The sequence below is a fragment of the Hippocampus bargibanti genome, linkage group LG14 (genome assembly GCF_051943395.1).
Source record: "Hippocampus bargibanti isolate YZ-2025 linkage group LG14, ASM5194339v1, whole genome shotgun sequence".
Taxonomy (NCBI): domain Eukaryota; kingdom Metazoa; phylum Chordata; class Actinopteri; order Syngnathiformes; family Syngnathidae; genus Hippocampus; species Hippocampus bargibanti.
Window position 1 is genome coordinate 9,791,313 of NC_142747.1, and position 17,374 is coordinate 9,808,686.

The window sequence follows — 17,374 nt, forward strand, 5'->3', positions numbered from 1 at the left end:
CATTGTAGAATTAACAGATTACAATAAATTGCTCATCATCGATATTCCTTCGTCCAAAAGCTCTAAAATAAAATCGCTAAGTCTATTAAAGTATATACAGTACTTGGTTAAAACATTATACAATTTGCGATATGCCCTAATCACTTCTACATCATGACAACTATGTATCAGTCAATACACTACATCGAGATGATCTAATGGTATCGAATATCTAGATCGTACACATAAACTTAATTCGAAGAGAACTTATGACTCGGGAAAATATCAAAACAATATCAATAATTCACTCATTTAGTTCACATTCAATATGATGATAGTGATGTACTAATTTCAGTCTTGATCGTCTCAGTAACATCGAAATTTTATCATTCCGATAATATTGAACTTCACTTTTAATTACATAAGGAGTATTCGACATCGTGATAATGTCGAAATCGATAGTCATTATAATCGTAGTACCTATGCAAGATCAAGATCAACTGCTATCAAATATCAGGTTTTCGATATATGATACTTCTTATAATGATATTAACGACTACTAATGTGCAATCATGAACAGTCTATATGATGCTGCCATGATATTGTTTTGGTACAACTGATTCTGTTCAGAAATATGATATGTCAAAAGTAATTCATGTATTAAATGAGTATCAGACTTAGTTGTATTGATCATAGTCCTGTATAATTCTAGTTGCGATCTTACTGTCATGTCGTATTCAGATGAATTTGCAAGCAGTGTAGTCATTGCGTCTGTACTAGAGTGTCTGGTGTGGTAAGTCTGATCGTCGTGCCTGTAGACGCATTGAATCAATGTGCTGTGGTTGAAATCATGAATTCAAAAATGGTCGATTGAAACATTGTGATTTAGAACTTCACTGTACGTTAATATCTTTTTGAATGTCTATTATGTTTGATTACTGATCTATGTTCATTAGTGTAAATGTATTCAGTGGAGCTCTGTACCATTTCGTTGGCTGCGGAGGTATGATATAAACGTTAGTGTTCGCACTAAGTTTATCATGACGTTCACAATCACTTTTTTGTTTCTGCTGGATAAAGGTCAGTATGTCCAATGCAATGCATTGCTCTTATGATCATCAGCTTGGTTGAGCTTATCATGTATTTATTGATTAGCGATCATGTAGACAGTTCAATGACTGCATCATTCATCATATATGCAGTTAATTCAAGACTTATTCAGAATATCCTCATATCAGCTGTTGGTGTGATAGAGGATATGTCGTTTGTGACAGTGATGTTTAGACAGCTGATGACATCATTGATTGCTGTCATTCATTGCATGTCAGCAAATGTATTATGTATGTAATTGCATGTAGTCTATTGACAGCCTTAGACGTAGATTTCGAATAGTTGAAGTTTACATTACAGATACAAATGTAGATCGTGTAAGACTAATGCAACTTGAGATAGTCACGTACTGATGACTATGAGCAATCAGACATGATGAGTACTGTACACAGTGATGTTGACATGTATGATGTAGAGCCTTCGATGTTGAGTTGTAGCTGTGGATGATACTGTGTGAATGTGCAGAGCTAGTGGAGTGGTTGATGTGGATTGATGTGTAGATAGCAGTGTAGTGATGCCAGCTAGATGAGCTGTTTGCTTGGGATGATGAAGTTCATTGTATTCTAGTGAAGTATTGTATGGTATTGGTCTGATGGTTGATGTGCTGATTTGTAGAGTACAGAATGGTAGCATGCAGAATGATGTGTCGATAGTTCTGTCGACTAAGAGAGTGAGTGGCATGTTCAGCTTCATGATCAGGTCGAATGCTATGTCGAGGTGAAGTATGCGCAGTTACTACAGTTGTATCGATTGCGATCTGATTTCTCTGAGTGGTCTGAATGAGGTGTATGTGAGTCGTTGACATATGCTGAGTGAGAGAATGACTGATACAGTTTTCATGTGTTAAGTAGTTGTAAACAGATGATTCAAATCTAGATGCTGTTACTGTTCAGAACAGTGATTATCAAATTATTCAGTTCAGGTTAGTTAGTGATAAAGTGTATGTAGATGTGAGGACTTGATTGTAGCTCGATATCGTGCTGTAACTTATGTGGTTTCAAAAGCTGCATATCTTGTTTAAGTCAGTTAGTAGTATGAGTTGCTAGTTAGACTCAAATATGTACATCATATACAGGCACATAATTGTATTCTGATGACCATCTGAAGACATCTACATAAACGTGATACTCATAAAGACATCAATGAGTCGAGCATGAATGTAGTCAGAAATCGTATAAGTGTATGATGCTTACAGTGAGAATTGAATGTATGGTCGATAACACTGAACTGCTAGAAAGTTGCATGACATTCTCGAAGTTTCATAGTAGTAGCATTCAACATTGAGTTATGATTGACTACAAATGTGCGACAATGGTATCGTGCATGAGTGTGTCAGTCGAATAGTCAGGTACTGAGCATATACGAATTCTTGCTGCAGTGCTAGACGTGAGTCTATAGATGCAGTGAATGTTGATGTAGCAGCTGAAAGCGAGGTATGCCATCAGAAATAGCGATGCTTGACTTTGTTAGTCGGAAACGATGGTCTTGATAATCTGTCACAGTGCACTGTCCGTGTCTAGCCCGTATTGGGTCAGTAGGAGACAGTGCAGCAAGTCTGCAATGTCAGCTGATCATGGTCCTATGATGCAAGACTGTATGCTGACAATCATGATGGTGTCAGCTCTACTTGCAGTTACAGCTGTATCTCGCATTGTCAAGTCATAGAGTAGCTTAAGTGCATTGTTCTGCAACTGGTGTGCTATACGAGTGAATGTTCGATGCCATTCAAGCTTGCATGTAACTGTCAACAATAGGTCTAATAGTTCTGAACATTATAGAACACTGACTGTCACTTGTACATGCATAATGCACTTGTGTGTGCATACAGGAATGCTACAAGTGGTGAGTTTGTTAGTTTGCAATAGCTGCATGAGACTGTGGTTGTGTTAGTCTATGTGCTGTGTGTTACTGTCATTATGTGGTCTGTGTGACTGTGTGTTCATGCATCTGGCTTGTGTGTTTGAAGCACGTGCCTTCTGTGTTGTGTGTGTATTTGTTGTGAGCTGGTATGTAGCGTCTCACATGACAATATTGGCGACCGCTACCAAATCTGTGATCCTTGGGACTGGGTAACCATCATTCGATCGCAACAGCTTGCTGATTTTGTCCTGTTTGCTTCACATAAAGAAGAAATTGCTCTATCCCGTTTCAGTGCATATTCCAATTACATATTCTGACAGTCTTCCATTGTTAACAATATTACATGTCTAATTACGTCTTTGGATAACTTTAGCCTCCAACATAGTATTGATACTTGATGGTATCAACATGTAATATTTGCCTTAAAATCTTGATATTTAAAGGCTTAGCTCTGTATGTGCATGCTTTGCAATAACCTGATATCTTAAAATTGCTTTCATGCGTTAAATGGCTGATTACTTCTTGTTCACTCCAAGTTAATTAAGAGTCATCAGATGCTGATCATGTCTTGTGAGAATTGCTTAAGGACTTTACTGTACTACTACTTATACTACTACTACTACTACTACTAATAATAATAATAATAATAATAATAATCTTCTTCTTCTTTTCCTTTCGGCTTTTCCCTTCAAGGGGTCGCCACAGCGAATCAGTAACCTTCATGTTCAGAGGTATGATACGCATGTTTGTTTTGGCCAAGCTTTTACGTCGGATGCCCATAATAATAATAATAATAATAATAATAATAATAATAATAATAATAATAATAATAATAATAATAATATTTAATTTACAACAGATTATTTTCTTGGTCAATTACCTTACATGTTTCGCATATACTTCCGCCATGGTCTGACGAATTCTTATTCTTATTCTTATTCTTGTTCTTATTCTTATTCTTATTCTTATTCTTATTCTTATTCTTATTCTTATTCTTATTCTTATTCTTATTCTTATTCTTATTATCATTATTGTTGTTGTTGTTAATATTGTTATAATACTCATACATTTTATTCTTGTTCTTCTCATTATCATCATTATTGGTGTTATGTTATTGATATCTTTAATATTAATATTATTTCTATTATCATTACTTTTATTTTTGTTGTTGTTGTTGTTGTTGTTGTTGTTGTTGTTGTTGTTGTTTTTGTTGTTGTTGTTGTTGTTATACAGAAATTATGAGAATTATTATGGTTAGTTCTTTTTAATTTTACCTGCCTTTAAGTCTTATTTTTTACTTATTGTGAACAGTTAGAGGAAGGCCATATTATGAGCATATGTGTTGAATCAATGCAATCAAATTGTATTTTCCAAAATAATAAATCCGTCGTTCCTTATTCATCTGGAACCAAACGTTTCCCCTATACGCGAAGGATTTCGGGATTAGTTATATTTGACCTTTGGAACAGAAGATTGAGGAAACGTCAAACTGTCGCCACATCCCTGCGTTCTGCATTCACCTTGACCTCAAGTTGCGTCACCTCAGGCGTGGTACAAGAGCGCCTTCTCCAGGTCATTGGTGGTAACAAAGCAGGATTGAACTGTACTGTTCTACCAACTCACTCCTGTTACACACTCAACGACAACCTTCTCTGTCACCGTCTCAGAATTTGTCTGGGTGTTTCATGCTCATTGTGTGTGTGATTTGTTTTTGCTTGGAGAATGTTCAGTACAGTACTCGTACACACAAAAATACACCTGCCAGAGAAAAACAACAACAACAACAAACCATACAGACACGCAAATGCAAAGATATTCAATGTAGTTTAATATACGTCAGAGAACGCATGGAAGGACGGCGTCAGACAGCAATTTCCCCGTGAAATATCAAAGGTGCCAAACTTGCAGAGAGGACAAAACAATCACAGGCTTATTATTTTATCATCATTATTATTATTAGCAGTAGTAGTAACAGTCATAGTAGTAGTCATAGTATTATTATTATTATTATTATTATTATTATTATTATTATTATTATTATTATTATTATTATATCATCATCATCATCATCATCATCATCATTTCATCATTGTTTCTAACTGTTAAACAGAAGTCGTTCACGTTACGGTTTTAGTTCACCTCCATGCTGCAGATGTCTGACATGGTCAAGTAGTTATTGCTTGTTTTCTGATTGCTTCCAGGCTATTTTAAAATGTAGCACTGATGTGCCACTTGTCTTCACCCCAGGTAGTGTTGATTACCTCATTCTGAACACAAATTGCAGTTCTTCTCAGCAGGAATCAGTTTGTACGCATTTAACTTGATTGGACTCCCCTTTCTACTTTTGTTTGCTATTGAAGGAGTCTTCAAACCTTTTATATGAATGCATTTTTTTTTTTTTATTTTATTGTATTGTATTGGATTGTATTGTCATTGTATTGCAATTTTTCACTGCGAATCCCAGATAGTGACTCAAAGCAGAATGTTAATCGGGCTGACAGATTAATTTCACTGACCAACTTTTTGTACAGTGAGACCTCAACTTACGAACTTAATTGGTTCCCAGACAGAGCGTGTAAGGCGAAAAGTGTGTATCTAAAAAAAATTCCCATAGGAAACCATTAACATGGGAATAATCTATTCCCGGGTTTCCATAAAATATACTTTTCAACTAAATAAGCCTTAAAACTACACACAACATACCATATTCTATGTATATTAAATGTGCTATTGTATTGTAATGAAAGAAATACACTGCATTGTATCATAAAGTCACTTTATTTACATTTGTGATGGTCATTTATGGCTTGATGGAATGGAGTTGGAGGTCGAAGGTCAAAGGGAATTGCTGTTTGGAAAGAGAGGCGCATTACATGAGGACTGTAATTAAAGAAATAAACTGTGCTGTAAAATAAAGTTTTATTTACCTTTTTGATGGTCGTTGATGGCTTATGGAAGGAGAGTCACCTTCAAACCATCACCATAAGGACTGTTGGTAACTTAACATCTGTTGCTGTTCGGTCGTGTGCTTCCGCCGAAGATCACTCTGCCAGCCGTGGTGGGTGTGTATTATGAAAATAGTGCTTATTATAAGGTTTAATTTTCATAAATTTGACGTTTGTAAGACGAAAAGTTTGTAAGATCAGGTGTTTGTAAGTTGAGGTCTCACTGTATTTGGCATGAGTCTCTTCATTGGATATAAAAAGTCTAGACACACGTGTTTGAATGACAACCTTTGCATACATCCATTTTCCAAACCGCTTTATCCTCACTAAGGTCGTGGAGGATGCCAGAGGGCACACAGAGATGAACAACCATCTGCGCTCACACTTCTCACACATAAGGACAATTTAACATTATCTTTAGGGTACTGATATCAATTTCATCAGACTTGGCATACAAGCAGAGGATCCAAATCCAGTGCCGGGATGTAAGAATCCTGCTTATTTCCCTGTCGGATGGTTAAGTAGAAGTAGTTGTGACGAACACCCAACTGTGGCAGTTTTTCCCCCTTCTGGACCTGGATTTGACACCTCTTGAGACAGGATATGTGCTTGATGTAATGTTATAACCAGACGTGGACACTTGACAAAAATGTTGCCAGTCTGCATTTCATCATCCGTCAGCATGCTTGGTACCCATCCATCATTGTCATTTTGTCGATGAAAAGGTTTCTTCAGCCGTCATCTGTATTTCTTTAAAGCTGTCAGACGTTTCGCTTCTTCCAAGATGCTTCTTCAGATGCTTCTGAAGAAGCGAAATGTCCGAGACCTTCAAAGAAGTACAGATGACAACTGAAGAAACCTTTTCAATGATGGACCACTCCTGTACGACTGAGAGCTTACACAGACGTACTGTCATTTTGTCTTTTTTTTTTTCAAGCCAAACAAAGCTGTAGTTGTCGGTCACTCAGTCATGTTATTTTAACCGTGCTTCCAATACTATCCAATCGTATCTCATTTGATGACCACCAGATTTCTCACTGTACCTTTATCTGCATTGTGTGGTCAGATGCCCTAGTAATGTATGTGCAAGTGATTTTTCAACAATATTGAAACCATATTATGAATCTGACAACCACTTCTAAATCCAATTGAAATCATGAAGGACTAAGTGGGTAAAATATCAGCAGGTCATAAATAATAGAAATACTTGGACTGTTAATGCAACAGGAAATGAAGAACAAGTTCTTATTTTCCATGAAAAGCTTCACAAAGAATTTAATTCAACACACTATTTATCTGCAAAGCTTGTCTTCATATGGTCTGAATGTTGAGGTTGAAGCTAATGGTGAAATGAAAATTATTATCTCAAAATATAAACGCTTTGTTTATATTTTAAAATACTTTTCTCAGTGTGATCTTGTGAACAGTCATGGCGCCATCCTATGGCTTTAGAAAGTACTACAATAAACATGGAATTCTGAAAGATGATATTAAATCAGAATCTGAATCTGAATCATCTTTATTGGCCAAGTGTGTAGAACACACAAGGGATGTGTAGTTAGTTCTTTACTACACAGAGAAACCAAAAGTGTTTTTATTAATTGTGACAATTTTAACAAATACTGGTTTTACTTTGGGTTACCACATGTATCTATCTTGGGCTTGAACGAATAAAGTAGAAGAAGCCAAAATATGAATGTACAACTTTAGGCATGATTAACGATGCACACTCTTAGCATACATTTGCAGCATTAATTTGAACTGTGTATTGATGATATTCAATACATACTATATTCAATACTCATTTATGTGTTACCAAATCCTCTCATTTCCCCCATTTTTATTTTGTAATGTCTTTGTATTTGTGTTTCGTTTCAATATATTTTTTATATTAATTGAAAAATAAAATGTTAGAATTCAGTATTTTATTAAGTGTATGAAATGCACGCATTGCTCCTGTGTGGAAAGTAATATAGAAATAAAAGTCATTTACTTCGTGATTGACAGTTATTTTTTGCCTCTAATTATTTCATTTTCCGTCATTCTGCATTTTCCAATCCATGCAGCCCCGAAGATAGATGAGGTGGGTCAATTATTTGTTTGGTTTGCAAGATTACTTCGTTTATCACAAACACTGGAATGTGTCTTTTCCACTGTTTACCTTCCATTATGCATGATATTATGTTTTCATTTTTTGAAATATGAATGCTTTTTACGTAACATCTTAATTGGGCGAGTGGTTTAGAAGCATAGTGCTTCATTTCATTTCTCGTGTCGGTTTTCACCCTCCCGCCTCCGATGCAAACAAAACGGGCAACCACAAGACCAACCGTCATAGGGCTACAGACACTGCCAGCCATATCCTGCATGCAAACATATGATTTTTTTACCTTTTTTTAAATCATTTCCAATTATATTTTTACTCCTTTTCCCCACCGTCATTATTTTTCTGCAGCTTGTGAAAGCGTTGTGTGTGCTTTCCTCAAGCAGCGGCCATGTATGTTTGTGCACTGGGGGAATGGAGGTCTGACGTTCGGTTACTGCTGTTGTCGGTAATGATGATGCTCTCCGTGTCCGGTAAGCACGCCGCCCTACATCGACGGGAGTGCTTCACTCAAACAGGAACATTATCGCGTCTTATACCTGTCTTCATGTAGAATTACAATTAGGAATGACGTCGCGCAAACCATAGAATCGAAATGACTGTAAAACAGCTGTCTTTGCCATTTTTCTTATTTCTAAGGCCTAAATATACTCTCTCATCCCAATTCAAGACGTGCCACATAAAACTAAAAATGCAGTCTTTAGGTCTATGTGGTGCCTGGGTTACATATATTGATACCACTTAGAGCGAAAACCCACAATCGTATCACTTAGTGTGGATGCCCAATGCTAATAAAGATGACCGTAATTACGATCAAAACCACATATTCGCTTCTCTATATCGCTCCCAACCAAAAATACACGCGATCGTATTTGGAATTGCTAAATTTAGCAAAGTGGTAAAGTGATCAACTATTTCTAGCGTTCGGGATCAGCTTTTGTTGAGTCATATTGATTAATTTTCACTATGTGAGGTGCCACACCATTTTCTGTCTCCATGACAACACAGAATGCAGTCGTGTGGGAAAGCTTGCGGTGTAATGCCTTTGCATCCATAAACAGTCTTGTTTACTTAAGATGAGCAAATATGTCTGCATTGTTTCCTCGTTGTGGGAGCTCAACTTGCGTTTTCTTAACGATGCACACTCTTAGCATACATTTGCAGCATTAATTTGAACTGCGTATTGATGATATTCAACACTTCTTGGAAGAAAACAGAGGGATCTTCAATTTGCATGTGCTGTTTAAACAGTTGGTCTAAAATGTTACCGATTGGTGTCACTAGAGAGCAGCAACAAGACACAATTGAGCCATAACCCTTTTGAGGAAATGAGGATTACAATCAAACCTCTGAAGATGGAGGACACTGATTCGCTGTGGCAACCCCTTAAAGGGAAAAGCCGAAAGGGAAAGAAGAGGATTAGAAAATGGTGGATAATAATAATAATAATAATAATAATAATAATAATAATAATAATAATAATAATAATAATAATAATAATAATAATAGGGCGGCCCGGTAGTCGAGTGGTTAGCACGCCGGCTTCCTAATTTATGAGTTTACAAGCCAAATGGAGTGTCAAAATTAAAGTTGCACTGAACACATAAATGTTAAATAATTAGTGTTGAGTGTAGAAAACCTAAATGTATATTGTAAGTAGCTGAAAAGATTATATCGGAGACAGGAAAGGCACTTTCCAACAGCCTCCTTAGTTTTAATACAGTAATCTTAGAAATAAACGGTCCAACTGAACCGTGTCGTTACCATTTTTGTGAGGCATTGTGCCATCTGAGGTGAGAGTCGCTGCTTGCTGCCTCACTTCCTGCATCACCCATGGATTTGAAGAGGAAATACACAAATTCACCAATTTTACCAATGACATCGTGGACATTGGATACAAAAATAAAACCAAAATAAGGCACAGAATGGCGAACTAAAATGGAAAATAATTTTATTGAAAAACCTTTTATTTGGACTCCTCACATGCAGGAGGCATCACATGTCTTCCTGTAGGTTTAGGTATAAAGCAGGAATCAGAATCAGCAAGCCTTTAATAGTCCCACAATAGGGACATTTGCAGTCCATAGCAGCAATTTGGTTGTGGTGGGGTGGGGGTGAAAATATATATATATATATATATATATATATATATATATATATATATATATATATATATATATATATATATATATATATATATATATATATATATATATATATATATATATATATTTAAGAGAGAGAGTCACTGTAGCGACCCAAGATAAACGAAGCAGGTTAATTTATGTCTACCACACTTTTATGGACTTTTTAAGTAGCATATCAGAATCAGATATTGCTGACAACCAGGTGGCATCGGGAAATTTGGGGAGAACTACATGTACAGATTTGTACAACTGTTGACCACTGACAAACAAATGTGTTTCAATATCTGATCCCGGTAGTCGAATGGTTAGCACACAGCTTCACGGTGCAGACGTCGTGAGTTGTAGACCCGATCTGGCCTTCTTGTGTGGACTTTGCATGTTCTCCCCGGGCCTGCGTAGGTTTTCTCCGGGTTCTCTGGTTTCCACCCACATTCCAAAAACATGCAATACAGACTCATTGAACACTTTAAATTGTCCCTATATGTGAGTGTGACAGCGAATGGTTGTTTGTCTCTGTGTGCCCTGCGTTTGGTTGGCAATCAATTCAGGGTGTCCCCCACAGAGTGTCCAAAGATGGCTGGGACAGGCTACAGCACGCCCCCACCAAACCCCCGCAACACAAAAAATTGATGTATGGAATATATGAACCAAATATTGAATATGTTTTCCCATATTGCTAATAATGATTTCAAGCCTTCACATTCCCACTTCTGGAAACACAACATGCAGCTATTTGCAATGTGGGAAAAGGCCTAAGTCCCTGGAGAAAACCTCCACAAGCAAACGGAGAACACACAAACCTACATTGAACATGACATAAGATGAGCTAGAATTAAAGATGCTGTTCCATTGCCCTTCACTTTTCCCGCATTGACCTTGCATGTGTAACACACTGAATACACAAAGTTTCATTGTTATTCATAATAAAAATGAGGAGATAACAGACATTTTGGGTAGCAGGTGTGTCAATATAAAATATGAGGAAGGGGCAAATGAGGCAGACAAAGACGGGAGGGGCAGAGGGCCTGAGGAATGCATGAGGCTGCTTCACTGCAGTACTTTATGTTTTTGCGAGTGCCACTGGCTCGCTCATAGAGTACCTGCCCGTCTTTCCTGCACGGGACTGCTGAGTCATTGATTGCCTCTGCCCAGTGGATGTAAAAAGTGTACACCTTTTCAGATTCAATGTTTGTGTGTGCGTGACTGTGTGTGTGTGTACGTGTGTGTGTGTGTGCGTGTGCGTGTGTGTGTGTGTTTGTGTGTGTGTGTGTGTGTGTGAGTGCGTGTGCATGTCTGTGTGCACGTGTGTGTGAGTGTGTGCGTGCGTGTGTGTGCTGCAGAGAGGCAGTGGTGCAGCAGCAGTGGGAACGAAGCCAAAAACACCCAACTGCAGTAGAAAATGGTGCAGAGTCCCTTCACACACACACACGCACACACGCATGCACGCACACACACACACACACACGCACACACACACACACACACACACGCACACACGCACACACACTTCTGCTGGGGGAGTGCAAACTCATCCTTACCAGACTCATCATCGTTCATATAGAAGCAGCGACAATCATTGCTAAAATGACACATATGTTAAAACTTCAAGTGACTTCGAAGTGGAATATTGATGGGTTTCACTTTAAAAACGAAATAGAGTAGCATTAACAACTTTCCTATTTGTGAGTGAGTGTGGGCACAGATATTTGTTCATCTCTATATGCCCTGCCCAGATTAGAAAATGGATGTGTGTTGTTTTCTTTCAGGTTGTTCAAGCATGGACGTTACCGTGCTCAACAAAATCCACGTAATGAATGGATCCGATATCAAAATCACATGCACGTTCACTTCCTGCTATCAGATAGACACCAACAAGTTTGTCATGAACTGGACCTACCACGAATCAATCAACGACACAGAAAAAATGGTGAGAAAGATCACCATAAATGAAGAACGCACTGTATAAACTGCATTCACTCACAATGGTTCTGTCTTTTTGTAGTTTTTGGCATATGATAGGAAGAAAGGAATGGTGGCTTTGCTTCCAGAGCGGTTTGGAGACAGGGTGCTATTTGCGGGCAACCTGGCAAAGAATGACCTTTCGATCACTCTAATAAATGTTCAGGAGGAAGATGAAGGGATTTACAACTGTTACGTGATAAATCCCCCGGACCGCATACATGGGCATGGGGCCATCAACCTGAAAGTTTCTAATGAACGTAAGATCCTCACCCGGACGTCTTGGAGAAATAAATGTGCACATATCTGAAAACCAAACTTGCCTTGTCAGTAGAGCTCGGATGGTAACAGGGTTGAATACTATCTATCTATCTATCTATCTATCTATCTATCTATCTATCTATCTATCTATCTATCTATCTATCTATCTATCTATCTATCTATCTATCTATCTATCTATCTATCTATCTATCTATCTATCTATCTATCTATCTATCTATCTATGACGACATTTATAATATTATGTTGATTTGTTTATTCATTTGTTTGTGTGTTTGTTTATTTTAATGTATGTATGTAATTATTTATTTATTTGACAGTGTTCGTCAAAATTTCAAACTCATACAAATGCAAAAGGATTTAACTTTAGTGGTTTGATTGAATACATTACAGAGCTGGAAATAATTTTTTGAAGAAGTATTTTGGTGATTATTTTGAGCAAATTGGTCATTTTGAAGTTTTTTTTCGTCATGCCCGTTGTACATGTGGGTAGCGGGTTGTCACACGATCGAGGTAGAAGGCTGTCCCCCAAATTGGCATCATACACAAGTGGAGATTTTTTTATAGATCTTTAACTCATTCACTGCCATTCACGAATTTATTTGGGAATTGAAAATATGACGTCGAGCGCCAGTCCCGAATTTGTTTGGGTTTTGTTTTTTCATGCTTGGGTGCCGATGAAGCGCTGGCCATGGCCTCTGGCAATGTTTTTTTCTAGTTCACAAGGGGGCAGCATTTCTCTTTTTTCCATGTTAGCGCTTTGTTCCAGCTTTTGCTATTGTTAAAGCGCTATATAAACCAATTTTTGGACGCCCACCCTCATTTCAAGCTCATATAACCGCCCATATAATTTAGGAATGAACTTTTTTTCTGGAGAAAGAGTCTAAGGTTTCTAACGCTGTATTGAATGTTTATGCCATCCTAAAACTCAATATTTGTGGGTCCTAGAATTCAAGTGACAATGACAAAAACCTTGGCACTGGAGTGGAGAAGTTTTTGCACGTCTGGCAGTGAAAGAGTTAAAAAGACTGCAGAAATGTCTTTGAGTTCTTCCTGGTAACGCACAACGCCAAGTAATAATCCCACATGACATCATTCTGTGTGTGTGTGTTTGATTTTGATTGTGGCCCTTCTGCTAATAAGTCATCTTTTTATTTATTTATGGCCTACGAGAGGGTGAACTTAATCCCTCAGCATCTTTCTCCCACTTACACGCTAGCTAGGCTAACTCGCCAGCACTTTCTTTCCACTCTGTTTAATGAGGCCGGTCGAGCTTTTGGCAAGGGCCGCACTCCATTCTTGTCTATACGATATACTTAACTCTCTCCTTTTTTTCCATCAGTTCCTCCACCGAGAGACTCAACAATTGCCGTTGCGATCGGGGCATCAGTTGGCGGAGCCCTTGCTCTCCTCATCCTTTCCATGGTGGTTGTGAAATTTCTTCGTCATCATCTCAAACAGGATCTGACCTCAGAAGAGAAAATGGAAGAGGAAGGGAAATTAGAGGCCGAAGGGGCCGCAGAAGAGGGGACAAAGTAAGGAATCATTCAGTCAATTTGGGGAGGAAAAAAAGTTAGCGATACACTATTACCTTATGTGACAAAACTCTTTCTGAATGTATCTCTTTTCTGACATTTGCAGACAATCTTAAATGGGTCATCAGAATCAATTAGTCGTCTGCAGAGCTGTCGACCCAGCACATCCCCCGTGGTAAACTTCTCTTCAATTGTCTTACTGTTGAAAACAGAGGGACAATAAAATTCTGTGTAATATATTCGCTGACCATTGATATTTTAAATGAAGGTCAGCACAGACAATTATACTGAGATTACTTTTTTATTTTCATATAGTACAGTACACTACCTCGACTTTACCTTCTGCAATGCATCCAATATTTTTTTTTTTTTAAATTGCACCTTGGCCCGGTTTGTCATGGTGGACTTGCCAGGAGCCATAAAGCCCCAGACAAGTTAGTTCCTAGAATCATTGGGATGCGACCCCCTCCCCCTCCAACCTTTCACCCTGGGCAAGTGAAGACTCACAGAGGGGCAAAAATTGAACATCTAAGGTGAATTTTTCCCTCATAAAACTGCATAGGCGGTACTTAGAGTAGAATTTCAATCCAATTTCAAAATACACTGTTTCACTGCCTGTGTACTGTATGTGTGGTTTGGGTCGAAAGAATATTCCATTTTTTCATTCTGTTTTCTTTCAGAAGATATGCGTCGTCGTTCCTCTGCCCCAGAACAACCACTGACTGAATCATTAACCACCAAATGCATATCTCTTCCGTCTGCATGTTTGTGTGTATCAGTGGACACATGTGTCTGTGTGTATGCGTGTATGTGTGTGTGTGCGCGTGTGTGTATGTCTCTTTAAAGTCACTGATTACATCCACAGTATTGACTATTGGTACTTGATAAATGTTTATTTATCAAAGGAACAACATTTTGTCATTGAACATGGATGACATATTACCATTGGAACCTCTCAGTAAAACAAAAGGACTATAGAACACAAGAGATGTTGTACGTCTCTTATGCGCCAATGTCAAATGGAAAGAAAAAAGTCCCAAATAGTCAGGTGCAGTGGGTGCATTATGTTTACTATTTCAGGCAGTTGTTTAGCCTGGAATAAGCCATCACATCGATGCAGAAGATAAAAAGCTTAAAAACTTATAATCTCAGCAGTTGAACCTAACTTTGTTTCAACATATCCATGTGGTGAAAAAACTAGTGGAGTATACCCAATGCATGTGGGTTAACACATTTCAACATGTACCAATCAAAGTTGTGTAAAAATGAGCAACAAACATGAGTTTCTGTGTGCATGCTTACCTTTTACACTGCGTAACCATGGGCACTTTTTATGCTCATCGCACTTGTTTTATTGTGCTACAAGAAAATTGTGTTGAAAAAAAATGATTGCTGCCTTGATTTTTTCTATCTTTTTTTTGGTTTAAATAATTCGAACGAAAGTGTGTTATGGAAGCATGAAGTCCAACTGGAGTCGTATTTTATAGAGTTGCATTCCAATTGCAGCAAAGCAAAAGTATGTGTACGTGTGTGTGTGTGTGTGTGTGTGTGTGTGTGTGTGTGTGTGTGTGTGTGTGTGTGTGTGTGTGTGTGTGTGTGTGTGTGTGTGTGTGTGTGTGTGTGTGTGTGTGTGTGTGTGTGTGTCATTTAAGGTTTTCATGATATCCTTGCCTGCCTCAAAGGTCAGGCAGGTCACTGTTTTGCACATTGCCTCATATTTTACATCAAAGTGCTTCTCAACTAGTGGGTCGGTACCCAAAAGCTCAGATCGTAAAAAATGATATCTACCGGTATTCAGATTGTTATAATTTATTGAGTTATATATTTTTTTTCCAGGACAGGCATAAGCACAGTTTAGCTCTAGTCACTGGATCCACTTTAAACAAATTCAGTGCAATGCAGCCTTGGGCAAAATCATTTCATAGCTCAATATCTATGGCGGTATGTCGACCTTTTTTTTTTAACAAAAAACATGCATGTTTGCAGCAATAAGAAGATGCGGGTCCCAGACTGATAGTAGTTGAGAACCACTGTTTTACTGTAATTGAGAGCATGCAAAAAAGGTGTAAATAAGAAAAGCATCTAAAGATATGTATGTAGCGGTAAACGGTTTCCTGGAAGGTGTGCACTTTACAGTTACAACAGAGCATGTTGATTATATGCTATGAGAGATATGTTCCCCTCATATACTCGACTGAAGCACCACGAATGTTGGACCAAAAAAAAGTACAATCACAATAAAGTATTTCATCATATTTGACTTTTCTTTTGTGTTTGAATCAAATACTACTTTGAAGGACATCGAAAAGAGCTACAAAACACCATAGTTTTTGCCATCACAAATGGGCAAATCATAATTGATAAATGTATCATTTGTAGACGACAAATATGCTGTAAATTGAAGTGAGAGTCGGTGTTTATGGCTATATAGTCAAAATTCTGCCTTTATCAAGTACATCACAGGCATTCTTTGAGTGTCCTTTCATTTTAAGGCCAACCACAAGTTTGCATAATTTCGCCATCATAATCTCAACTCACCGACATGTCCATGATGACTCCGCACCCAACTTCGAGATAACATTTGTAAAACTTGGTCTCTTTGTTTTAAATGGGACTCACCTTTTTATTTCATCACGTTAGAGGAGATGGACCCAGAATGAAGGTAAAAAAGGGTTGTGGTGAGAAAGGTCAAAGATACGATGCTCAGATGGGGACAGTCCAAAGATGAGGCTGAGACGGGGCCACTCAGGATGTTCTTTGAAAATGTGCTCACTCACCGGCTGGTGCAGAGAGAGAGAGAGAGAGAGAGAGAGAGAGAGAGAGAGAGAGAGAGAGAGAGAGAGAGAGAGAGAGAGAGAGAGAGAGAGAGAGGAGAAAAGGGAGGGAGAAGAGAAAAGAGCAGGCCCAAGTGTTGGGTGATATGAAGGTTAACCAGACGTGTGTGTGTGCGTGTGTTTGTCTGTGTGTGCGTGTTTGGGCGATCTTGCGCACATCTCGGGAAGTGATGTTGGTACGGTAGAGAGAAGGTGATGACCTGTGAGTAGTTCTCTGTGTCTACGTGCGTGCGTGTCAGCAATATTTTCCGCGTGGCTTTACTGCAGCATTTCAGTACCCGGGCCGCCCCAGAACGAAATCCTCCACACCCTCCCTTGCTCTCTCTTGTGTCCCTTTTGCCTTCTGTTACATGCACTCCCCGCAGACCTTTTCTGCATCCTCACAAATTCCTGCTTCCATCCCACCGGGATTTTCTCCCACGAATACTCTCCTCTCCTCTCTTCACATGAGTGCAATAACCATTCATCCTCTGCCTTTGAAGCGTTCCAAGGTCACCCCGCGCAGGAGCAGGTGCAGGTGCGTGCGCACATATGCCATGGTCGCTACATATGATCGTGGACTTGCAAAGGCTAACTCCATTCTCCCCTTGGCTTTCTGCATGTTTACTGAACGATCCACAAC

The 17,374-nt window shown here is 38.5% G+C and overlaps 1 protein-coding gene and 1 long non-coding RNA gene across 4 annotated transcripts; one reads left to right on the forward strand and one right to left on the reverse strand.

Annotated features, from left to right (window-relative positions):
- Positions 1–8,016: 8,016 nt before the first annotated feature.
- scn2b (sodium channel, voltage-gated, type II, beta) lies at positions 8,017–16,167 on the forward strand. 3 transcript variants are annotated; one of them, XR_016117139.1, is made up of 6 exons: positions 8,022–8,471; positions 11,912–12,072; positions 12,148–12,364; positions 13,726–13,918; positions 14,025–14,093; positions 14,602–16,167. XR_016117139.1 is itself a non-coding variant. In XM_089013350.1 (4 exons), exons 1-4 carry the CDS (start codon positions 8,390–8,392, stop codon positions 13,920–13,922), a joined length of 657 nt encoding a protein of 218 aa, XP_088869476.1. In that variant the 5' UTR covers positions 8,017–8,389. The 3 variants fall into 3 exon arrangements, 1 of the variants encoding a protein (XP_088869476.1); XR_016117138.1 differs by having other exon boundaries at positions 8,023–8,471; positions 14,599–16,167; XM_089013350.1 differs by lacking the exons at positions 14,025–14,093; positions 14,602–16,167 and having other exon boundaries at positions 8,017–8,471; positions 13,726–13,922.
- Positions 13,711–16,687, reverse strand: LOC148888216 (uncharacterized). Its single transcript, XR_016117140.1, has 3 exons — positions 16,538–16,687; positions 13,975–14,117; positions 13,711–13,847 (listed from the first exon to the last, which is right to left on the reverse strand). It is a non-coding gene; the product is annotated as an uncharacterized LOC148888216 (long non-coding RNA).
- Positions 16,688–17,374: the final 687 nt, after the last annotated feature.